This window comes from Macrobrachium rosenbergii, chromosome 10 (genome assembly GCF_040412425.1).
Source record: "Macrobrachium rosenbergii isolate ZJJX-2024 chromosome 10, ASM4041242v1, whole genome shotgun sequence".
NCBI classification, from domain to species: Eukaryota; Metazoa; Arthropoda; class Malacostraca; order Decapoda; family Palaemonidae; genus Macrobrachium; species Macrobrachium rosenbergii.
The window spans coordinates 31,292,553-31,318,950 of record NC_089750.1 but is presented as its reverse complement, the minus strand read 5'-3'; the positions used below and the strand labels follow the sequence as shown (position 1 = coordinate 31,318,950).

Genomic DNA, 26,398 nt, shown 5'->3' with positions numbered 1-26,398 from the left:
GATGGCTGTCTTTTGTCTATCAAAAACTCATACCCACAGAAGAGACATATTCTGTTGGTTCTAGACAACATGACTGCAATGTCCTGCATCAAGAGATCGGGATCACGTTCACCTCCTCTCAACATGGTAATGCTAGCCATCCTGCAGATGGCACAAGTAAAGAAGTGGCACCTGTCTGCAATTTACCTCACAGGGTCTCTCAGCATAATAGCAGACTCTCTTTTGAGGAAAACGACAGCCTCAACAGAGTGGATGTTGGACAACCACTCTTTTCAAACAATAGCCAACATGCTTCCACAACCGGAAGTGGACCTGTTCGCCACATGTGAGAATTACAAACTCCCAGTTCATGTATCTCCGAACTTGGAAAATCAGGCAATAGCAAGAGATGCCTTCCTACAAGACTGGAACAAGTGGAGGACAATATATTTTTTTCATCCATTTCCCCAGATTTCGAAGGTTTTGAGCAAACTCCTAACCTTCAAAGGAATAGCTTACTTAATTGCCCCAAATTGGCCAAACAGGAATTGGTTTCTATCACTTCAACAATGGGCTTCCACTGTCGTCCGCTGTTCTATCCCAGAAAGTAGGAGGGAAAATTGTTTACACATCCTCTTTTCTGAGCCAAGACCTTCATGTGTGGAGTTTTTTAAGATTATATGCCATGAAAACTACTCACCCAACATTGCTAAGTACCTAGTGCAAAAATTGCAGACATCATCTATCTGACAATACCTGTCCGTATGGAAGATATGGTTAGATTATATTCATACTGAGAGCCCAGTTGAAATTTCTATAGAAACACTTTTAAATTTTCTGATATATCTTTTTGAAGACAAACGCCTTGCAGTTACAACAATCATGGCATAAGGCAGCATTAACAGAACCCTTGCTTTATGGATTCAGGATTGACTCTAGCATAGAAGTTGTTACTTCTCTTCTGCGGTCTTTTGCTCTAAAAAGACCCACTCCTGAAAGATTCCCAATCACTTGGTCCCTAAACAAGGCACTTGGACTTCTATCTACCCCTCAATTCAGGGAACCCAATACAACTGCAACTCAAATGCTACAAAAGGTGATCTTCCTGATTACATTAGCATCAGGAGCACGTATTAGTGAACTGGGCTCTCTTAGACAGGGATGATATATCACACAAACTGCTGATAATCAAGTGTTATTGTCCCCAGGCCCATCATTCCGGGCGAAGAATGAGGATCCTTTAAGAAGGAAATCTATTCTTATAAGAAAACTCAATTTAGCAGACAAAGCATTATGCCCAGTTCAAGGACTTAAGATTTACCTAGAGGTTGTGGCGGAATTCTAACCCTCAAACAAAACAACACTCACCCTGATCTTCGGTTGCTGGAGATGGGTAAAGGTCCACGGTCGCCAATCACAGCACACAGAAACCACAAAACAAAATTTCAACCAAACCCTCCACCAACAACGAACAAAAAGAGACACATGCACCATCAATATCGGTGCCAAAAAAACAAAAGCCAGACAAACTCCCGTTCACTTTCAAGGTTGGACCTCAACTGCCCAAGACCTCCCCAAAAAACGAAAAACTCCCGACAGACCGACAGACAGAGAGACAGCCGTAAAACCAACTCCAACAACCGAACCACTCACAATGACAATTACTCTCTCTCTCTCTCTCTCTCTCTCTCTCTCTCTCTCTCTCTCTCTCTCTCACAAAACGTTGGGAAATGCTAAATAAAAACAAATTTCTGATCCTCTATATTTCTCCCCCTTTTAGCATTTCCCAACCAACACCTTTCACACCTCTTTCAAATCGCCTTACGCAACACCCACGGATGCTCCCTAGCAGGTCCTCTAGATCGCGTTCGCGGCACACGCAATCATTCTCTCAGACTTGCTCTCTCTTCCAGCAACATTCAGATTTACATTTTCTCCTCCATTCTCTCTCAGATTCACGCTATCTTCTTCACTATTACCACTCTCAATTTCATCCACAATCTCATCTATACCCTCTAACTCGTTCCCAAATACCTCCCCAATTCTTCAACTAACCCATCCCATTCGCTCATTGACCTTTCCAATTCTTGCAACGATTCATTCATGCTTTCAATCACTCGTCTATCACTGCTACGCTCTCTTACTCTTACACTTTCGCTCACCTCCAACCGTTCACTAACCCCTACACGTTCAGTCAACTCAGTTATATCAAACCCGCATATGCTATACGTTCTATCCATACCATCCCATTCATCCGTATTACACGCTTTATCACTCATTTCCACTTTGGCACTCACACCCCCTATCACACAACTTACGACCATTCAGTTTACTTACGTTCTTCCCTTTCTTACGTTTTTACCATACTCTATCAAAACAAATTGCTGATCCTCCATACACAAGCTCTCATGCATACTTGGTTCACCCACATTCGATTTCAACCATTTATACACCCCATTCTCTCTCACATATTCCGGTACATCCTTCCATCTACGCAATTGGTTGTGATGCGCTCGCATTTCTCTCAAACTACCATTTACACATACTTCCCCTACAACATAACTAAGCCCACTGGGACCAACTTCCAACACCTCATACGGACCCTCAAATTTTCCACACACTTTATTTACATTCAACCGCCCTTTCTCGATTACTTCTTTCAACACTTTCTCGCCCACCTTGTAACTTTCAAACCTTTCATGCGACTTCTTCCATACCTCCCTATCATTATCAGATAGACCCAATCTCGGTCTCACTATCTTTTCAAAATTTAACACATATTTACACGGAGACATACCAATACCCTTATGCACGGTGGCGTTGTATACCCACAACGCTCGCCCAACGTTTACATCCCAATCATTATCACATTCACTCATCATACGTAATATCTCTGTCAACGTTTTTTCACCGTTCGTTCCGCCAATCCATTCGCACTGGGCATATACGGCGTAGAGTACACATGTTCTATGCCCCAATCACGCAACATTTGCTCAAACTCCCATCCAACAAATTCAGGCCCATTGTCACTCAACATTCGCGTCGGCTTGCACACACACATTGGCAACATCACTTGACCCACCATTTCGCTACAGTCTCACTCTTTTTTGTTCCGAATCGCTACCGCATATGCAAACTTACTCAAATGATCTACCATTACAACCATTCCCACATGTCCTCTAGCAGTCACAGGCAACGACACACAATCAATCACAACCATCTCAAATAACTCTTTCATCTGCAATCGCAACACAGGTGGATTCGCATGCACACTTTGATACTTACCCTTCTGACAGTCCGCACAATTATGTCGCTACATCCGCACAAATTTTACTCAATCCAGGCACATACAATCTCTCTCTCATACATTCCCATAATTTATTTTTCCCCAGATGCCCAAACCTATTATACACCAATAAACACATACCCACAGCTGCGTCTTCCGAAAATACTGGCACATACACTTCCCCATCCCATATCCCTTCCTGATGCAAAAATAAACTATACCTTTACATACAACAAATCTCTTAGCACTTCGCTTATACACTTCTAACTCAGACGGCCAACTTCCTACTCTTACACCCCTAACACACACTCTCTTAACATATTTATTTTCATGCACTGATTTTGCATCTGCTTAATTTCCTCTTCACTCAACAAATCATTTTCACTCCTTGCAATATCTACCATACCTACAAAACTAGTTTTAGACACATCCTCCTTTAACCTTCGTTATTTCCTGCCGCCCTTTCCTAAAATTCCCCTCCCGACATCCACACTTATATCATGCATTCTCATAAAATCAATTCCTAATAAAAACATGTTGGCATATCATTCTCATCCATGACTACAAAATTATGTATTATTTCAAATCCCCTAACTGAATTTTTAATTGTACCTCCTCCCATACTAACACATTCCCTTACACAAACCATGTTGATTTTTTTTTTATATCCCAATCGCACCTTTCCAATTCACTAACTACTGTACTACTCACTAACGACACTTGTGCGCCCGTGTCTACCAAACTACAATATTTATTCTGATCCACCACTACATTCGTTACTAATTTACCTTTCGCTTCATGCATACACGCTCTCACGGCTACATTCACCTGCTTAGCTTCCTCACAACCATCCTCATCGCATTCATCTTCAACGATATCCTCAACCCTACCCCTTATTCCTCATTTTTCCCACAATCACCTTTCTTAACCAGCCAGCTACAAGTATCCTTTCCACAGTGAACATTTAAAATCACATTCGTACCACTTTCATTCACCCTTCCTTTATACTCTACCGGCCTATTCCATCCAAAGAATAATCGTACTGTAATTTTAAACATTTCCGCCACCACCAACAACACTTTCACTAACTTTTCCTCCTCATCTGATTCCCTTCCTTCCTCACGCACTCCTCCTTCCGGCATCTCATTCATCACCTTTTCACGCAACTCGTTCATGCTCGCAGGTACTCCGTCAATCAACCCATTTATTTCCAAACTACCCAATCCCCCAAACAGACATTCCCACACTCGATTCTCCCCTACATACTGTTGCTTTACCACAAATCCTACAGGTACTTGGTCCGGGTCCCAGTCGCTTCTCACCCTATCATCTCGTTCAGTCCACATACGCGACATAGCATCTGCAACAATATTCTGTCTACCTTGTACATACTCTACCTTAAAACTAAACTCATTCAAATCCTCTATCGTTCTCGCAATTCTAGCATTCACACTCTCCTTTTTAACCATATATACTAACGGTCGATGGTCCGTCCGTATCACAAAATCTACCCCATACAAAAATACTTTCATTGCTTTCACACAAAACCTTATTGCAGCCAATTCCTTTTCAATCACCGAATATTTCAACTCTGCCTTTCCAAACGCCTTGCTCACATACGCAATTACTCTCAATTGTTCTCCCCCATTCGCCTTCTGCATTTGTACCAAGCATCCTCCCATACTATATTTACTTGCATCCGTATACAGTTCTAGTTTATTCGCATTCTCACTATAGTCTGGGAAAGCCAACGTCACGTCTCTTGCAGCCTCCTCTTTCAATCTCTCGAACGCTTCGATCATTTGCTCATCCCATTTCAATCTTACACAATTTCTCTTCCCCGTCCATTCAGTAAGTGGTTTCCCGATCCCTGAACAATCTTTTATAAACTTCCTTCCAAACTCAATTAAACCCAAAAATCCTTTCAACTCACGCACGGTCCGGGACGTGGAAATTCCCTCACCTTATTCACGAACTTATCACTCTTCCTTACACCTTTTCCACTCACCATATGCCCTAGGAATTCCACCTCCCAGCCAACCAAGCACACTTTTTCAAATTTTACTTTTATTCCTACTTCTTCCAACCTTTCTAACACTCGTTCAAGCAGTTCCATATTCTCTTCTACAGTCTCACTGCAATCAAAATGTCATCTATAAAACCAGTTACCTTCTTGCGATCAAACCCAGCCAGAACCACATTCATTGCCCTTTGAAGGCAGCAGGCGATTAGCCAGTCCGAAACTCAATCTTCGGAACTGGTAGTGGCAGGAACCACTAGAAAAGGCCGTAATATGCCTGCTCCCCCTCCTCCAGAGGCATCTGGTAATAGCCCCTTACCAGATCTAATTTTGTAAACAGTTTCATTCCATTCATCTTGTATACACAATCAGACACCACATTCATCAGGAATCGCTCTTTCACAGTTACTTCATTCACCTTCCGATAATCCCACACATCCGCAAACTTCCATCTGGCTTACGTGCCGGTACAATGGGGCTATTCCAGGCGCTCGTACTCCTTTCAATCACTCCCACCCTCTCAAGCTCCTCACACTGCTCCTCTATCTCACGATTGATAGACGGAGAAAAATGTCGGGACGCTGATATATGGGGGTGTCGTCTTCCAGAACTATTTTAAATTCGGAAGCTTCGATCCCCAAAATCCTCGTCTCCACGACTCAATGCCCCCGCCTATCCCACAACATTCTCCTCAATCGTTCTCTTACGTTATCACTTACATTTTCATCTACCTTTACTCTTTCCTTCAACTCCTCATACATCCAATCATTAGCTCCTTTCAAATCACCTGTCATCACCTGCCGTACCTTCACGTGCACCTCTCATCATCCACATTCACCAACGTACGTAATATTCCCACGCAATCTCCCTCACATATTCCTCGGACTCGCTTCTTCCTGACACTCGGCAATGACGTTATATATACCCTCGGATCTCCCATGTTCAAAACCCCATCATATACACACACATTTGCCCTGACTAATTTATTTATGTCTATTCCTCAACCACATACTCACACCTATCATTGTTGGCTATCCCGAGGCTATCCGGCCATGCCACTTTCACACTCACAACTTCTCCAATATCATGTGGCACTTTTACCCTCTCTGTCGCAATTACAGGCACTCTCTTCCACAATTTTTGCTCAACCCTACCATCCTTCCCCAAATACAAATCCCCAAGCACATCCCCTTTCATACGTAATTCAATTACATTCATACTAGGACGGACCACCATCCCGCATTTTTTCAAAAACTCACATCCCAATAAAATATCATATTTATCATTCGTACTCTCAATCACACAAAAATCACTTTCATCCATCACTACACCCCAATTTCTAACCGTTCACACACTCTTCCAACCACTGCTACCCCTAAATTTCCAATCCCTCTTACCTCCCCTGACAGTTCCTAATCTCACACGTATTCCTCAATTTCTCACATCCATTCTTAAATATGACATTCATACTACACCCGGTATCTACTAAGGCAATCAATCTTATTCCCTTACAACACACTTGCACACTCAACTCATGCACTCGTCAGTCTTTCCAGCAAAACCTCCCTCATGCAACAACCCCTCACGTACATGCATCACACGCACCGCTTGCATCCTGGAGGATCCACCCATTTGAACCCCCTTCACACTCAGTTTCCCGAATTCGCTGTCACAGTCACCCTCTTTCGTCTACATACACTTGATACATGCCCTTCCATTCCACATTCGTCACACTTCGCTCTCGGTTCTGAACACATTCTCGCATAATGCCCATTCTTACCACAGTTACCACATATTACATTCACTGGTACCCTACAACCATTAGCAACATGACCCACCTGTCCGCACCTGTAGCATTTAACCCCTATCTTTCAGTACACTCCCTTACCAAATGTCCCGATTGCCCACACCCGAAACACGCTCCTAAAGCCCACCTACACTCATTCTTTGTATGTCCTTCCTTTCCACATCTAAAACACTTCGCCGACTTCCACTCATCGACCTTCCCTTTGTACACTACTATCCCTAACCCGTCCAACCCGTTGTTCCCTTACAAACCCACCATTCATCCTCACTGGCACCTCCACATTACTTGCTCTTACACTCCTATCTATAACACTATCGGCCATTCTCATTGGGCCCCTCAACACTGCATCCCTAAAGCTTCCAAATTCTGGTACTCTCTCATCTACCCCAGCCCTTACACTTACACTTCTGCTCTCTTTTATAACCCTGTCAAGCTCATAATCTTCTACAATTTCCAAAATTTCTCCCCAAGTCAACCTTTCATTCGTCCACCTTTTCTTCTCCTTCCGCTTCAAGTTCACAAATTCTCTAACTCCATCTGGCACTGTCCCTAACAACTTCCATTACTAACTCCTTACATTCATCTATCCCATCATCCCCAAACTTCTTCCTTGCCAACGTCTCCAGCCTACAAGCATATAGTGACAAGGTTTCAGCTTTCATTCTTGCCTCATCAAATTCATTCTTCCTCTTATACTTAACACTCGCTTTCATACGCCTCGCTTGCTCAACTAGTCTAGCTTTCACCTTGTCATACTCAACATCCCCCACACTCATAATAACCCTATACATATCAAGTAAAAACCCAGTCAAATACTCTCCTAATTCTCGTGCCCACACTCTCTTACTTTCCCCATACTTATCCTGACAAAACCTTTCATACTCCCTAAAGAAATCATGCACATCCCTACTTCCATACTCATTATACTTTTCACACCGGGGTACCTCCCTCACATACATAGCCTTTCTCACTTCTTTCTCACTTTCACTCTCACTTTCGCTACTTTCGCTCTGTCCTTTCATACCCTCTTCCGAATACAAAGAGTCCACTTCTGCACTTACATTCATCTTACTCATTACACTCTTCTTCCCCTCTTTTATCCACTTTTATCCACTCACCTCCATCCACCTCACTATCACTACTGCCTTCACCCCTCCCTTCTTTCCTGCCTTTCCCACTTCCTTACCCTTCTTACCAGTTTCCTTTCCCTTTCCCTTCTTCCCTTTTTCTTCCCCTGACTTATCCTTACTTTCCCTCTGTTCCTTCCCTTGCTTTTCATTCCCCTTTTCCTTACCCTGCCTCTCATTCCCTCGTTTCTTACTTCCTATTCCCATATCACTTTCATCACTCACGCTTCCATTCACTTCTTCCTCCTTTTCTTTCTCTCTTGCCCCCTTCACACGTTCCAGAGAACCTGCCTCCAACAGCCCCTTCTCCAAAAACACCCTTGAACATACCTTTCACCATTTCTTCCACACCTTTCATCATTCCCTCCAACTTTTATCCATCCTCTCTTCCATTCTCTCTTCTGACTCTTTCATCTCCCCTTTCATTTCTTCTTTTGCACTTCTTAGCATTCCCTCCACCTCCTCCAACTGACTCCTCAATCTCTCATTCTCACCCCTCAACCACGTATTCTCCTCTCTCAACCTTACCAGTTCCTCTTCCATCCTTCTCTTCAGTCACACTACCAGCCACCAATCTCACTTGCAGCTGCAATACCAGCTGCCCCACGTTCAGGCGCCAAATATTATGTGGCGGAATTCTAACCCTCAAACAAAACAACACTCACCCTGATCTTCGGTTGCTGGAGATGGGTAAAGGTCCACGGTCGCCAATCACAGCACACAGAAACCACAAAACAAAATTTCAACCAAACCCTCCACCAACAACGAACAAAAAAAAGAGACACATGCACCATCAATATCGGTACCGAAAAAAACAAAAGCCAGACAAACTCCCCGTTCACTTTCAAGGTTGGACCTCAACTGCCCAAGACCTCCCCAAAAACGAAAAACTCCCGACAGACAGAGAGACAGCCGTAAAACCAACTCCAACAACCGAACCACTCACAATGACAATTACACACTCTCTCTCTCTCTCTCTCTCTCTCTCTCTCTCTCTCTCTCACAAAACGTTGGGAAATGCTAAATAAAAACAAATTTCTGATCCCTCTATAAGGTCACAGCAAACATCCCAGAAGGTCTGATTTTCCTACACCCTAGCACAAATAAACCACTCTCTCTACAATGGCTAAGAAAAATTTTAGTGCCCCTCATTAAAAAAGCAAACCCACACTCCTTTCCTAGGTCACATGACATTAGGAAAGTAAGTACGTCGTTGGCCATCTTCAGAAATGTCTCTTTCAAAGAAGTCTCCGAAAGTACAAGGTGGGCATCAGAGACAGTGTTCTTAAAACATTACTGCCATCAGCTTGAACAAATTCGTCTACACTGCATGTCAGTAGGTGGTATGGTTAGTCCTGACCCCATAGGCTCTACAGCAGAAAACCAGAGGTCTTCCTAACGGGTGAGTATGCTGACTATTGTTGTGGAAGATACAAAAAGACTGCAACCACACCCAGCATACTTAGGTAGGTCACTACAGAACTTCACCCTAAAAATGGAAGTTCTTTTTTAGTTTCTCGTTACCAAACCCCAAAAGGTTTTCTAGAATAAAGAATGGGGCTTGAAACTTGTAGCTTGACCTCGGACCACAAATTTTTTTCTTTGGGTTGTTTGGGATTAAAATTTTGAGGGCTTAAGCCTTTTGTCACCTGTCAATTTCTTTTGTAAAGCTCCTTGAGGACGAAACAAGTGACTACGATATCAAAAAACAGGTTTTGATGTAGGAAAAGCCTATTTATGGTAGTCGCTGTTGAGTCCTCAAAACCCTCCCACTTCCCTGACAAAAAGCTTGGGATTTGGGCAAGGGATCATCCTACATTGACCAGCAGAGAGTAATGGAGCTGGTCTTTTGCCTGCCATGGTTATAAACAAGATGGCAGAGGTGCATGCGCCAAAGTCACTTCTTGCATTTTTTGATGTAGGAAAAACTGGGTTCAGCTTCTCTGAAGATAAGGGAAAATGCCCTCTTATCTTTGAATCCATTATACTCCTATCACATGTCATAGTGTTTTCATTACAACACAGTACCCAGCTACGAGACCAGGCTTGAAAAATATTTCTTTGATACTAGTCTAGTCACCATGGAGTGCTGGCACACCATGGGGGTTAACTCCTTGAGGACTCAACAGCGACTACCAAAAATAGGTTTTTCTTACGTCAAAAGCTGCTTTTTAGTGGTAACGTATTTTGCTGAATTTAGGAGCCGGTGTCTCCTGCAGGGTGAAAATTAAGTATTTGTTTACACTACCGCCTTTGCTAGCCGAGAAACAATGTGTAATTTTTGTTTACACTACCATCTTTGCTAACTGACAAACAATGTTTAGTTATATTAAAGCACAGGCAGTCCCCTGTTATCAGCGGGGGTTCCATTCTGACAGCATGACGATAAGCGAAAATTGCCGATAACCAAAAATTGTTGATTTTCAGCACTTGTCAGCACCAGTAACCCGAGAGAGAGCTTACATATGAAATTCGGATTTTAAATATTTTTACGTTGATTAAAGATGAAACATCAAGAGTGATTAAATATTCTCTTGTACACTGTTATATGTGATAATCAGAGAGACAACTAAACTTGTAATGGAGTATAGTAAACCCCCCGTATTTTCGGGGGATGCTTACCACACCCCCCGCTAATAGCTAAAACCAGCGAATATTAGAACCCTTCTAAAAACACTAAGAATTGCCTATTTTAATAGTTCAAACAGACACAAAACAAACTAAAAATGCTTATACAGGTATTATCGTACTTACAGTGGGGTTAGGTTCCAAAAAAACCATCATTTGTCGGAAAAAATGTAAGAAATACCAAAACGTATCTCGAACATAGCCTAGCCTACACTAGGGTATTTGGTACCATGTACTGTATACATATGTGGTAGCCTAGCCTACATTACAAAATATACTATTTAAGTACATGGTATAGTAATTATTAACCCTTAAACGCTGACTGGACGTATCGTACGTCGACTAAAATTGTCTGTCGGGTGCCGAGTGGACGTATGGTACGTCGACTACAAACAGTTTTTTAAATATTCGCGGAAAAATAGTTATAGGCCTAGTTTGCAAAAGATTTTAAATCACGAGCCTTGAGGGATGCTGGGAGTTCACGGATCACGCTGTTGTTTTGCCCCCAGCCACACAAACGTGAATTTCTTTCTTCTCGCACTACAGAGCATCAGTGACGCATCTCAGAAATTCTTTCGTCACTTTGTCATAATTTTTGCACCATTTTATATTAGTCTTTACATAAAGTTTTATATATGAAAATGTGTGCAATTTCATGTAGAATACAACAAAAAATAACTTATGGTTGTAGCTTTTATAAGTTTTGAAATATTTTCATATAAATCACGATAAGTGCCAAAATTTCAACCTTCGGTCAAATTTGATTTCGACCGAAATGGTTAAAAACGCAATTGTAAGCTAAAAATCTTACATTCTGGTAATATTCAATCATTTACCTTCATTTTGCAACAAATTGGAAGTCTCTAGCACAATATTTCGATTTATGGTGAATTTTTGAAAAAACCTTTTTCTTCATTTATGGAGCACGAATAACTCTGCTGAAAATCTCAGAAATTCTTTCGTCACTTTGTTGTAATGTTTGCACCATTTTATATTAGCCGTTACATAAAGTCTTATATATGAAAATGTGCACAATTTCATGTAAAATACAACAAAAAACAACCCATGGTTGTAGCTTTTATCAGTTTTGAAATATTTTCATATAAATTACGATAGGTGCCAAAATTTCAACCTTTGGTCAACTTTGACTCGACCGAAATGGTCGAAAACACAATTGTAAGCTAAAACTCTTACATTCTAGTAATATTCAATCATTTACCTTCATTTTGCAACAAATTGGAAGTCTCTAGCACAATATTTCGATTTATGGTGAATTTTTGAAAAAAACTTTTTCTTTACGTCCTCGCGCAGTAACTTTGTTTGTTCCTTTTAAAAATCGCAGAAATTCTTTCGTCACTTTGTCGTAATGTTTGCACCGTTTTATATTAGCCTTTACATAAAGTTTTATATGTGAAAATGTGTGCAATTTCATGTAAAACACAACAAAAACCCATGGTTGTAGCTTTTATCAGTTTGGAAATATTTTCATATAAATTACGATGTACCAAAATTTCAACCTTGGGTCAACTTTGACTCGACCAAAATGGTTGAAAAACGCAATTGTAAGCTAAAAATCTTACATTCTAGTAATATTCAATCATTTACCTTCATTTTGCAATAAATTGGAAGTCTTTAGCACAATATTTCGATTTATGGTGAATTTTGAAAAAACTTTTTCCTTACGTCCTCGCCTCAACATCAGTAACTCGTTTTTAAAAATCTCAGAAATTCTTTCGTCACTTTGTCGTAATGTTTGCACCATTTTATATTAGCTGTTACATAAAGTTTTATATATGAAAATGTGTGCAATTTCATGTAGAATACAACAAAAAATAACTCATGGTTGTAGCTTTTATTAGTTTTGAAATATTTTCATATAAATCACGATAACTGCCAAAATTTCAACCTTCAGTCAACTTTGACTCGACTGAAATGGTCGAAAAACGCAATTGTAAGCTAAAAATCTTACATTCTTGTAACATTCAATCATTTACCTTCATTTTGCAACAAACGGGAAGTCTCTATCACAATATTTCGATTTATGGTGAATTTTTGAAAAAAACTTTTTCCTTACCTCCATTTTAATCTTAGCCCTGGCAGTAACTCGGCTGAAAATCTCAGAATTTCTTTAGTCACCTTTTCATAATTTTCGCACCGTTTTATATTAGGCCTTACATAAAGTGTTATACATGAAAATGTGCACAATATCATGTAAAATACAACAAAAAATAACTCATGGTTGTAGCTTTTATCAGTTTGGAAATATTTTCATATAAATCACGATAAAAAAGAAAAAATTCGACCTTCGGTCAACTTTAAGTCGACCAAAATAGTCGAAAACTGCAATTGTAAGCTAAAACACTTACAGTCTAGTAATATTCAATCAATTACCTTCATTTTGCAACAAACGGGAAGTCTCTAGCACAATATTTCGATTTATGGTGAATTTTAGAAAATAACTTGTTTTTACATCCACGCATTACGAATTCATGCATCATTTTGTGATAATATTTTCTCTGTGTTGCTCTGATCGTTTTATAATTTGTTATATACCAAAATCATTGCAATTTAGTGTACAATACAACGAAAAAAATATAACTCATTAGCTTTAACTGTTTTGCTCAGAGCGCGATTTGTATACAATTATATATGAAATTTTTTTTTCGCACTGTCATATATTCCAATATTTATATATGTTTTACAAATATTACTGCTGTTCGCCCTCGTAACTTTTGATTGTAAAAATATCAGCCTGACTGAGACCGGGAAAAGACATTGTCTATATAGGTGCGTCTTCAGTTCAAACCTTAACGTCCGTTGGAGAACGGGATAGGTAAGTTAGGCAAAATTTTACCCTATAGGAAAATTTCCCTATCAGCCTTAAGAATAGGTGGTCCTAAGGTCCCTTTTTCCTTCCTACCTGTCTCTTGGCGAATGTTTTTAACAAGAACGTGGACACCTGGGGTGACTGTTTTTGACATAGGCCGGTCAGAGAACTTCAGAGAGAACCAAGCTTTCGGAGAGATAACACGTCCAGTTGGACCTCTTCCCCCTTTCTTTGTCTATTATTCTATTAGTGAAGTGAAGAAACAATTGCAAGAACTCCACGTCGGTCGTTGATGCGCACAACGTTCGTCCTAAGGTAAAGTCGCTTTTTGTTCAAAACTTCGCCCATTCTTTTATCCTTTGATTTCTGTATTTCAAATTTCCTTTGTTCCCCCTTCAGCCACCACTTACGGTATATGTGTTCACGAAGTCTAGATTAAGCCAAATTATTATGTTGTTAGCTTCAACCCCGTTATTCCAGTAAAATACCTAGGATTTAGGGTAAGCAAAATCAGGTTAAATCTCGATGCTTTTGTATGCCTCGCGTCCGAATGTTTGGAAGAACCGTTGCGTTTAAAATCAAATTCATCTCAAATATTCTTTGTTAAGGTTAATAACCCTTAACTGGCGACCTTTGGCTAATTAACGTCTGTCTTTGAGGTTAACTTTGGGCTTCAAGTGGCAGGTTACGTGTAATCTTGGTTTGCAGGGCCGTAAAAATTACGTAAATTGAATAATACATGATCAACCAAGACCATCACACGTAACATTGGCGACCTTGCGTAGAATCTAAAGTACATTTTAGAGAAAGAATCTGGAGAAAAGGAAATTAAATTACATTAATTCCAAAAAAAAAAAAAAAAAAAAAAAAAAAGTCAGATATCGAACTCCATTTCATTCTTCCAAACAAGGAACGAGGCATAATAATAAGCAGTAAAGAGAATAGTTATAATAACAAGGTAGTGAGAATTAGCGTAGGTAGGAAGGGTGTGACGTCGAGAGCAGAGCGAATCACAATTTATGTCGTTTAAGAAAGGGCATTTTACCGTGTTCGGACCGTGAGAGAAGTCGTTCAAGAAACGAATCTTAAGGCCGAAAAAGCGGAGCCCATTTCATGTACACAAAGTAATGTAGAAATCGCGTCGGCAATTCCGATCGTTATTGTTTGCATATAGCGGGAATCATTCAAAAAACCGTGTCAGTGAAGTGGCGAACGAACGGAAGTAGTAATTGTATCATAAAATACATTTTCAGTAAAGTAAATTTGGTCCGTTCCAAATCACGCAAATCTATTCCATTGTTTGCCGAGGATGTTTCACCTGAGAGAACGATAACAAAAGACACAAAGTTGTTTGGTAATTTAGTTTTCCATCCGTAACGTAAAACGCTATGCATGATTGGTATATTTAAAGTAAAATCTGGATACCTGCATTTGTTTTTCGTTGTTTGAATTTGTGCTAAAAAGAAAATACCGCATTTTGATTGTTGTTGTTTTGAAATTGTTTAAACTAGAGTAACCGCCATTTGATGTTGTCGCGCGCCCAAAGGTTTTGAAATTTAGGCCTAACGGGACCTGGCCGCCATCTTAAGACTTTGTTATTGTGACAGACTCTGTTGAACCACTCTTGGGTCAATTTTTTTCTTTTCGTAGTAGACCCAGTTAGACAATATCTTAGCTAGACAGACTTCGATAGACAAAACCAAAAGATAATTTAGGCAGGGAAAGATAGGCCTTAGTTAGAGTAATACCATAACAAGTTCTTATACAAATACCTACTATAAAAATCATATAAAGAAAATTTAAAATTTTTACGATAAACTTTTGTGACGTCGGGTCCCGGGAAAATTAAGATAATAAAGTAATCCCTAAGGAAGCCAAGACGACGCATCTATATCATTTTATTAAGATCCATGCCATTGTGCATGTATAAAATCTTTGTTTACATGTTCTCAAGCAGCAAGAAATTCGCTGATTGAAAATTCATTCTCTCTCTCTCTCTCTCTCTCTCTCTCTCTCTCTCTCTCTCTCTCTCTCTCTCTCTCTCTCTCTCTCTCTCTCTCTCTCTCTCTCTCTCTCTCTCTCTCTCTCTCTCTCTCTCTCTCTCTCTCTCTTCAAGTAAGCATTCCTAACCTAAGTGTACGTGACCCTCTTCAAAGAAAGAACGGCCGACACTAGGCTAATTAATTCGAATACAATAAGCCAATTAAAAGAAACACCTCTGTCCCACAATAGATGAGGACAAGTTAAGAGTAATTACGATACAGTGATAAACTGTCGGTCACGAGTGAGGCCTGCTATCCAGACCAAGCCAACAGTAGTTTTCACCCTCTGAAAAAGAAGGGGCCAGCACTGGGGCCGGTACTGGGACCAGCCACTCACGAGGATCTTTAAGAAAAAAAAACCCAAATTCACTTTATTCCACAGTGCCAATAATTTGCAGCACTCATCACTTGAATAGCTTACTCTCTCTCTCTCTCTCTCTCTCTCTCTTTTACCTTCCCTTTCTCTCTCATTCGATTGTTGCACTCTGCAGGGGGTGTAGAGTGCCCTTCCTCCCATATAGCCTAGTTGGACTCCAGTAGAGGGTCCCTAGGAACACATTGGCACCATAAGTGCCACCAAGCAAGAATCCAGAAAAAATAAATAAAACAAAACCAAAAGGGAACACAGAAGAGAAAGTTCTTCTGGAACCTAACCTGCACCAGTGCCTAGGGATACTGAGTGCCACCAGTGTGACCTGTACACGGCACACCCAAACTACAGTGCCACCTTTTGAAAGGGTGCCACGTCATTGAAGAGACACTTCCTCGCTGCCCAAGTACGCCCACTCGACCCGGTTAGACGCCCTTCCCCACCAGAACCATGGCAGCAGAGCATTATAAAACTTTCCTGGGGCTGGGGACGGCGGCAGGTCTCACCGGCTCTGAACTTACCACCTGGGTTAAGGAGCAAGTGGACAACTTGGCCAAGCGGGAGAAGGAAGAAAGACTCGAGCAGAGGAAGTATGAAGCCGAGCAGAGGAAGTATGAAGAAGAGCGAAGGGTGTATGAAGCCGAGCAAAGGCAATATGAAGAGGAAAGAGAAGAAAGAAGGAGGCAGCATGAGTTAGCCTGCAAGGAAACTGAGTTAGCCCTAAAGGAGAAGGAGCTCGAGCTTGAGAGAGCGAAAATGGAGAATGCCGAAGCTATGGCTAGCCATCAAGCCTCCAGTCCTACACCTGCTGCATCAAACGCTCCAATTTCGAGCATCAATTCCCTAGTCCCCAACTGGACTGAGGACGAGCCAGAAGCATGGCTGGAGGAGATCGAGGCTCTTTCGATAACTACAGCACCACGGAGACGGAGAGAGCCTTAATACTAGCCAAGCATATGGAGGGAAAAGCCAAGGCAGCGCTTCGTTCACTGGAGAAGAGCCAGAGAGGCAACATGGCGGAAGTTCGTAGAGTCATTACAAAGGCCTACGAGATAACCCCAGAAAAATGGAGACAACGGTTCCGAGGTCTTGCCAAGGAAGTCGGCTGGTCTTGGACGGAATGGGCATGTCACAAAACCCAGTCCGGGACGCGCTGGTTCGACTCCTTGGCCTGCACGACGTTTGAGGATCTCTTCAATCGGACCATGCTAGAAGACCTTTTCCAATGTGTGCCAGGGCCCCTTGCAGTATATCTTAACGATAAACAGCCCTCCACACTTATGGAAGCTTGTCGCATGGCTGATTCGTGGAAACCTTCAATCAGTCGCATAGCACCTCTCAGAAGCGAATCATCCCTCCGGCCTACCTCTCGAACTCCACTCGCCCGAAGAATGGACTGCCTAGCAAGACCATATGCAACTATTGCAAGAAGGGGGGCCACGCTGAAGCTGAGTGCCGATACAAACTCGGCACTAATAAGCAGCCTAACCCTACCAGCCAGAACTCCGCTCCCGATTCATCCGCTCAGCCCTCTCCTCCAACAGTTACTGCAGGCCACCGAGCCCATCCAAAAGGCCCGTGCAGATCCTGTGGGGCTGCTAGCCACTACAATGCTGGATCTCCGGCCTGTCCACATCATGTCCCCACCACCAAATTTGTCAACCTAATCAGCACTTCATTTTCTGCTGCTGGTCCGCACGGATCCTTTACCCGAGAGACTGGAAACCCAGTTCATCTCGGTGGCCCCTCTTCAGAGCACTAGCCTGCCAGTGACCCTTCCGGTCACAGTAGACACTGCGGCAGATATTAGCCTGATCGCCAGGGCCCAAGTGCCAGCCGGTGCCATGGTTGACGAAGAAACCCGGTGGGAAATGAAGTGGATAGAGGGCCACACCATCACCGTTCCTACTGTCCAACTCCAGGTTATGACACCTTGGGGCACGATACCCCACCGCCTCGGCGTGGTAGGTGGAATTCGGCCCGGAGTGGCCTTCTTGTTGGGTCGGGATCTTCTCTGCGGAAGCCCGTCACCAACGCCACTCCGCAGCCACGTTACCTCCTCCACGGAGGCCCCAGTTATAACTCCCAATAATGACAAACCTCCACCTCCCGCCCACCAAAGTGGTCCACGGAAGGGGCGCCACCCAACCTATTTCAGGCCTAGCCCTCTCCAATCGCGAAGGGCTGGCCCACCAAGAGGTCCCCCTCCGCGAAGAGAGATTCAGGAGGAGCAGTACCGCTGCAGGACGTGCAAGCGGGCAGACCACTCCACAAATTGGGAGGGCTGCCCAAGCAAGCAACGCCCAGCGGACGCCCCGAACAAAACTCTAGGAGAGGCTACGATCTCCTGCTGGGGCAGGAATCTCTGCCGCAGCCAAACCCAAGTCGTCCGAGAGGTATTGCACCTCCGGACCCCTTGTCAGGCATGCCTGACCCTCAACTGCTGCCAGTGCCACTTGCGAGCACTGAGCAGTGCCAGACTCCGTCCGCCACGGACGTTGAGCTACCAATGGAAAAGGCCCTATGCCGGGTCTAAATCATGAGGCTTAATCCTCCTCCGGAGATTTAGGATTCCCCATGCAGTTGATCATCGCGACTGGAGAGCCTCCAGCACCCGAACCTTCTTCTTCGCAAATTTGACTCCAGGGGATGAACCCTGGAGGATCGAAAATGGTACCCCTCCCTTGGAAGACCAGGAACTGGCATCCTCGGACGCAGAAGTCGAGATCGCTCTCGCTCCGGTTGTCGCAGCAGCCGGAGTAGGGAGTCCTCCCGCAGCTTTTGCAGTTGCCCCTGACTTCGCGCCCGCGAGCCCTTCTGGCCTGTCCCCGAGTCGGTGCTCTCATCACCTGCTAGGCCAGCTACTGATAGGCCTGGGAGGAAACCGAAGAAGAAGAAGAAGAAGGCGGAAGAGAGCCCAGTAGTTGCCGAGCTATACGCTCATCCTGGCACTAGTGCCCTCTCGGCACAGTGCCCTAACATCTAAGAGTGATCCTGGCCCCTTGCCCAGAGGAGGTAGCCAGTGTGATCTCTTCCTTTCATTGTGCATAGCCTAGGCCACCTTAAAGTACGGTACATCAATTTAGTAACCTTGTTCCTTCCACTTACCACCGAGCCGCAGTAATCATGTAAGTAGCATAACTAATTTCAGTAATCTTAACTATTGTGAAACGAGCCACGATGCTCGTGACACGCATGGCCTAAGACCTCAGTGAGGCACCCATTTATCATATGAGGCAACCCTCATGAATTAACTAGTAATTATTAATTGTATTAAACATAAACCATGTTGTAATTTAGTTAGAATATTAACTCTTATGTTGGTGCTACGGTCGGGTTAGGATAGGTTAGGCTAGGGAATATCATAGAATGTACCACTAGGCTAGGTCTAAAACACATCATGATTGTAGGAGGTAGCCTATAATAACCGTGAGCACCTTCTAGTACTATTAGAATTAGGTTAAGTAGTGATTATAGCTCATATCCTATCTAGGGTTAGGTAGTTCTGTAGCTAGGTAGGCTAACCAGGACTAATCTGCTCAGGGGAAGGAGAGTAACCTACGAGAGGCGAACAGCTTGCTTAGTATAGACCTTCACGCCCGAAAAGGGAGTGAAGGCCCTCTTAAGGGGGGGAGCTTTTACAAATATTACTGCTGTTCGCCCTCGTAACTTTTGATTGTAAAAATATCAGCCTGACTGAGACCGGGAAAAGACATTGTCTATATAGGTGCGTCTTCAGTTCAAACCTTAACGTCCGTTGGAGAATGGGATAGGTAAGTTAGCATTTTTACCCTAGGGGAAAATTTCCTATCAGCCTTAAGAATAGGTGGTCCTAAGGTCCCTTTTTCCTTCCTACCTGTCTCTTGGCGAATGTTTTTAACAAGAACGTGGACACCTGGGGTGACTGTTTTGACATAGGCCGGTCAGAGAACTTCAGAGAGAACCAAGCTTTGGAGAGATAACACGTCCAGTTGGACCTCTTCCCCCTTTCTTTGTCTATTATTCTATTAGTGAAGTGAAGAAACAATTGCAAGAACTCCACGTCGGTCGTTGATCGCACAACGTTAGTCCTAAGGTAAAGTCGCTTTTTGTTCAAAACTTCGCCCATTCTTTTATCCTTTGTTTTCTGTATTTCAAATTTCCTTTGTTCCCCCTTCAGCCACCACTTACGGTATATGTGTTCACGAAGTCTAGATTAAGCCAAATTATTATGTTGTTAGCTTCAACCTGTTATTCCAGTAAAATACCTAGGATTTAGGGTAAGCAAAATCAGGTTAAATCTCGATGCTTTGTATGCCTCGCGTCCGAATGTTTGGAAGAACCGTTGCGTTTAAAATCAAATTCATCTCAAATATTCTTTGTTAAGGTTAATAACCCTTAACTGGCGACCTTTGGCTAATTAACGTCTGTCTTTGAGGTTAGCTTTTGGGCTTCAAGTGGCAGGTTACGTGTAATCTTGGTTTGCAGGGCCGTAAAAATTACGTAAATTGAATAATACATGATCAACCAAGACCATCACACGTAACATATGATAATGATTTTTTTCATTTCTGATGATTGCATACTAAACTTCAGGCAATGACAAAAAAAGGTGCCAAAATGAACTCTTAATCTTAAAAACTAAGCATGCTGTGATTAAAAAAAAAAAACTTTTTTTTTTCTATATATATCGCGCTAACTCCCGAGAACGCCGGCATACGACAGACACTTTTGTAAACAGAGGCTCGGCGTTTCAGGGTTAACTGAATCCTTGTATCTCTTTTGGGGGAAGTATCCTGATCAGCTTCTGAGAGTTGCATGGGGGATTGAATTCCTTCTGGAAAGTTCCTCCAACGGTTACCTGAAGGTAGTGTCCCCGATCCTTCTGGGTTCAGGAAGGTCATTTTGGTAGTAATATCACTTCATCTATAAGATAATCACCTCCAAGATTAACTTCCTCCATTTCCTCCACAGGGTTAACCTGGGAGATATTGGGGACTGATGTTAATGGGGTTTTGGCCCAAATATCGATCTTCTGAGAAGGGGTTAAATATTTGCTACCAGAGTTCTGCCAGAAAGATATAATCTCCCCCTTCCCCCCCTGTTGCTGAACCCTAGAACCCTAGGACCCATGTGACAGCTTGAAAGGAGCTGTCTGGTCCTTAAAACTTGCTGCCAAGAGCACACTGCAAATTTCGCATATATCTGACAACCAAGCATATCTGTCCTGTTTTTTGCAAGGACTATGTTCTTGGCAGGTGGAATGGGCTACTGTTTTATGTGGCTTAGGTTAATCCTTCTAGTATAATCTATGTTAATCTAAGCATAGAAGATCTCTTAGAGCAGTGGTCTTCAAACTTTTTAAGACCATGGCCCACTTCAGGCATTTCCAAATATTCATGGCCTACTGCCCTTCAGATTTAGCATATAAATTATGTTCATAATAAAACATACGATACCAGGTACTTGAGGAACTTTATTACATTTTCTTAACATGTTCAAACAGAATTGTCATAAATGCATTATATGGTAAATGTATCTAAGGAATTTTCATGAAAGTTAAATTTAATAATCCAGAAATCAATAACTGAACTTTGATTATTGCAAATAAAATTCATATACTGACCTTACGGCTTGAAACATGGCCAAAAGATAAACATAAAACGCAACTTCTCTGCTGTTCATGGTAACCACTGACTCAGGTAAGGCAGCTAATGAGATGGATGTACTTGTTTCAGCTTATCAAATCGGGGGAGAATTTTGGACAAGGCACATCGCATGTCATCCTCCACCTCTAAGCGGTTTCTTGCTTTTGTTTTGATTTGAAGTAAGGGAGAAAAGCCTGATTCACATAAGTGAGTGGAGGAGAAATGTAGAAGTGTTTTTAGCGCATGCTTACCAATTCTAGGGTATGATGCACTTACTTGAGCCCAGAATTCCTGTACAGAGAGCTCTTTTTGCAAACACTTTATACCAGAATCAAATTTCATTTCCAAGTATTCATCTTGGTCAGGGTCTGGCACAGAATCTGGCTCAATATTAAATGGATCTGCTATAAATGACAGATCTATGGACTCAAGATCAGGGAAGTATCTGGAAAATTCTTGACCCAAATTTTGAAGGTGGTTGATTATTTCATTTTGGAGACAAGGATCTAGTTCTTTTTCACCTTCAACAACTTAACAAAAATTCTCAAACATTGCAAAATTACGAAGCATTAATTTTCCTAACCCAGTTCTGGATCTTAGCAGTGAAAGCACGCAATGAGTCAGCAAAATGAATTACAGTTTTGTCTTTACACTGAAGTTTCAGATTTTTATTTCTTTTGTTTTTATTTTATTCTCTTATTTTTTATATAGTTAATTTATTTTTTATTATAATCTAGTTAAATGTACGTGGCCCACCTGAAAACCAGGCCATGGCCCACCAGTGGGCCATGGCCCACAGTTTGAAGATCACTGTCTTAGAGGATTCTCGCTTAACCTATTCTAGGCCGTTTGTTATTCTAGGTTTAATTAAAAACCTAAGGATATAAGCTTCAACAATATTAATCCTCTTATAATCTGTTTTTTTGTTTTATGTAGCCGAGACTACCTTTTTGTCTGATACTCAGCCCCACTGATTCTAAATTAACAGTAGGAACATTCCCTTAATAAGGGATTTCTACTTAACCTAGTTAGGCTATTGCCTGTTCTAGGTTTATATCACCTGTAAGGGTAGGGGCTTCCTACGACCTTACCAATATTATTGACCCTAGAATACTGTTTATATGTACTCCTAGGCTTCCCTTACCAATGTTACTATTCCTAGAATACTGTTTATATGCACTCTGAGGCTTACTGTTCTTTCTTAGCCTAGTATGGGGTATTAGGTAATCCAGATTTTTATAGATCACACTTAAATGTACAGGCCATATAAAACTAGCAACTTGCTAATAAGTAAACACAGTTAGGCTACTATTTTTGTCTAGCTCAGGCTGACCACCTCCCTTGTTTGTATCCAATCCTAGGTTATTTGATCTATTATATAAAATAGTAACCCAATAATATATAATCTTATAGCCAAGTTATCACTTACTCTAATCTAGGATACTGGCTAATCTGGACTATTTAATTCACAAGGGTATGGTTACATAACACGCAATTGCCTTAGTATGTAGCCTTAAGGCTAGGCTACCATCTCATCTGGCACAAGTTACCATTTTCATCTAGTTCTATATTACCGTCTAAGAAAATGATTGTCCAATAATAAGAGTTTTGTAAAAGTTTATCACTTAAACTAATATAGCTACTGCCTAGTCCTGGATTATTTTAGATCATCAGTATAGAGGCTATATAGAGAGAAAATTTTAGTTTCCTGTTTATCAAATTCTAGGATCCTTGGTGTAAACTAGGCTACTGCCTAGAACCTTACAATATGTCTTAAAGGTTCTTACTTACCTTAAATTGGGTTACTACCTAATCCAGATTATTTAAATCACCTTTAGGATGTGTAATCCTAGGATACAGGCTATGGACAACATCTACATTTACATTATTCACACTGAATTTGTTAGGCTACCATCTCGTGTAGGCTACTGCCTAGGCTATTGTGGACATTGGTACCTGAAAGGATTACCTAAATTAATAATAAATTGTGGAACATTTCTTTAGTTACACTTTTAAACTGAAGGATCAAAAATTCGAATTTTTGGGGCTTTCGCAAATAACAGAGATCGTGAGACAGCACCAACCATGTGCTCCGAAAAGAAAGTCCGGTTTCCAGATTCCTAACACAAAAACATTTGTTTCACAGTTTAAACTAACAATTTTTAACTGGAGCTTAAAAATACGCACTTAACTTTCGAGTTTGGATATTTCCATGATTCTTGCTGGTGAAAACAGTAAGGGTACTGAATCCTCATGCATGTAGCTCGCACCAGCAGAGGGTAATGGAGCTGGTCTTTTGCCTGCCATGGTCGTAAACAAGATGGTAGACACACATGTGCAATAGTCACTTCTTGCATTTTTTGACGTAGAAAAAACTGGGTTCAGCTTTGCTGAACATAAGGGAAAATGCCCTCTTATCTTTCAGTCCATTATACTCTATCACATGTCATAGTGTTTTCATTAAGATACAATACCCGGCTACAAGACCAGGCTAGAAAAATATTTCTTTGATACTAGTCTAGTCACCATGGAGTGCTGGCACAACATGGGGGTAACTCCTTGAGGACGAAACAAGCGGCTACGCTATAAAATTTTTTTTTAAACTAAAAATTTCCACATAACTTGCTTCAGCTTGGTTCTTCCATGAAGACCAAATATGATCTGGAGCACTTATGCATGCAAAATTTTAGCTGTGTGCTAACAGTTGCAGAGACCAGAGAATAATGAGAGTTGGTTTGACATGAGGTACGTTGTCAACCCAATAATGAACAGAGAGCAGTGCACCATTGCCACATCTGCAGGTTGATAATATGAATGGAACCTTGGCAGCCACTGTAGACAAGAGAAAGGCCCCTCTTGCCTTGAGTCCTAAACTCTTTCAGTATCAACGTGCACTATACAAGCCAGACCAACTAGAAGAGAATTCTTTGAAATTGGTTGGTCTATCTAACGGAGTCCCTCTAGGGTACCCATGAGAGTAACTCCTTTGAGGATGAACAGCGGCTATGCTATCAAAAATTAGTACTAAACAAGCCAGGCTTACTGCATCTGGTCAAAAGGTCAAACCAGGTTTTACATCTAAAAGACTGTGGGAGAAGGATTACTGAAAATCCCCGGATTGAAGGAAGGCAAAGGGTCAGAGAGGATCCCTTGGAGGTACATATTGGACCACGGGCTAGAGATCAAGTATGAGATACATACACATAAGGTCACCAAAATAAACATCATATGGCAAGGACACTGAAGATGATAGCTGGACCTACTGTAAACTTGTATTTCAATTATATAACATAATTGAAATACAAGTTCCACTTAATGGGTTTTTCTCTATCAACTGGAACATGAATGTTTGTAAAATTTCATCAATAATAATAATTCCTTGCTTTCCTTAAGAAACTGCTACATAAAGAGAAATGTCCCATGCACATTTTGCAAATCTACTTCCAATAAATACATGTATGACAAAAAAAAACATAAAAATTACCTATAATTCCAGGAGCATCTGTAGAATTAAAAGACCCAAGTCTCCAAATACCCTCAGTCCAAGCAAACCTTGAAAAACTTCCAGCTTCTCCAAAGTTACAGAAGTCTGCCTTACGTGAGTGCATATTTGTAACACAGTCAATTTCTCCACAATACCATATTAATCTGTTTATGTACCTGCAAAAAAATTTACCTTTACCACAAGTCTGCTTTCATCATATGTGGGGTCAATAACACCAGTCACTTGATTTGTTAGTGAAAACTGCTATTACAAGTGATTCAATATACGAGCAAATGTCCTACAGCTTTATTATAGCATGTTTTAAAATAAATGTCAAAAATTTCAAAGACTTAGGCAGCACTTGCATAAAATTAAATGGTTGGAACAACTCACATATGGACACTGCATTTACAGATGGTTAATTGAAGCAAAAGACCAGCTCTCTTTTACATGAAACCTATCTCCCAGTTAAATGCAATCTTTGGGATTAACAGGCAAATAATTAAAATTAAAACTAATAATTTTATATTTTTCTGTTCCATGGATACTGTAGTGGTAATCTGAATGCCAATACCTGTCTGCTGAGACATATCAAAAACATGTGAATGATTCACCATTATTGACTTACTTTCATCATAAATACTATTTTAATCAACTTTGAATATAACAAAAAAATAAGCATAGGATAGTAACGTGTTTTTGCTGCAAAATCAAAATCAATGGTAAAAACCCAGTAATAGTGTTTTACAGCAGTAACCATTCAGAGTGACTCATACTTCTATAAAAGTTACTTTGCCCAATTACTTTGTATGAATAAAATAAGAGGCAGAGTGCTTACGGTTAAAAGTATTAACCCAAGTACAGTATGCAGATTTCATGGTGTATCCTCCTTGGTCCTGCATGGTTATGAAATTAAAGAGTGTAGATTAAGTTTGATGAACTAAAGATCTCCTCAATCCCTAAAAGGCAGCTGTCAGTATAGATCAGCAAGGTTATAACAAGAAAAAATAACAAATTTTTAATTAATTTGTATTTTTCATAGCTAACAAACCTGTGATCTTAACATAAGGATAAATTCTTCTAACACCAGCTGGAAGCCAGTAAAAAACATATAAATTGTAGAGCAAGGAACTGATGGTGACAAGGTTCGGCCAATGGGATGAAAGAGGAGGCATAGGCATTAGCCGACCTTTTCTCACCC

The 26,398-nt window shown here is 41.3% G+C and overlaps 1 protein-coding gene across 1 annotated transcript in view; it reads right to left on the bottom strand.

Moving 5' to 3' along the window:
- Positions 1-26,398, bottom strand: part of TAF1B (TATA box-binding protein-associated factor RNA polymerase I subunit B) — a 371,762-nt gene that overhangs the window by 50,770 nt on the left and 294,594 nt on the right. The window contains exon 7 of the mRNA XM_067110128.1: positions 25,198-25,373. Coding sequence (XP_066966229.1) covers positions 25,198-25,373 — 176 coding nt within the window. The remainder of the gene's footprint in view (positions 1-25,197; positions 25,374-26,398) is intronic.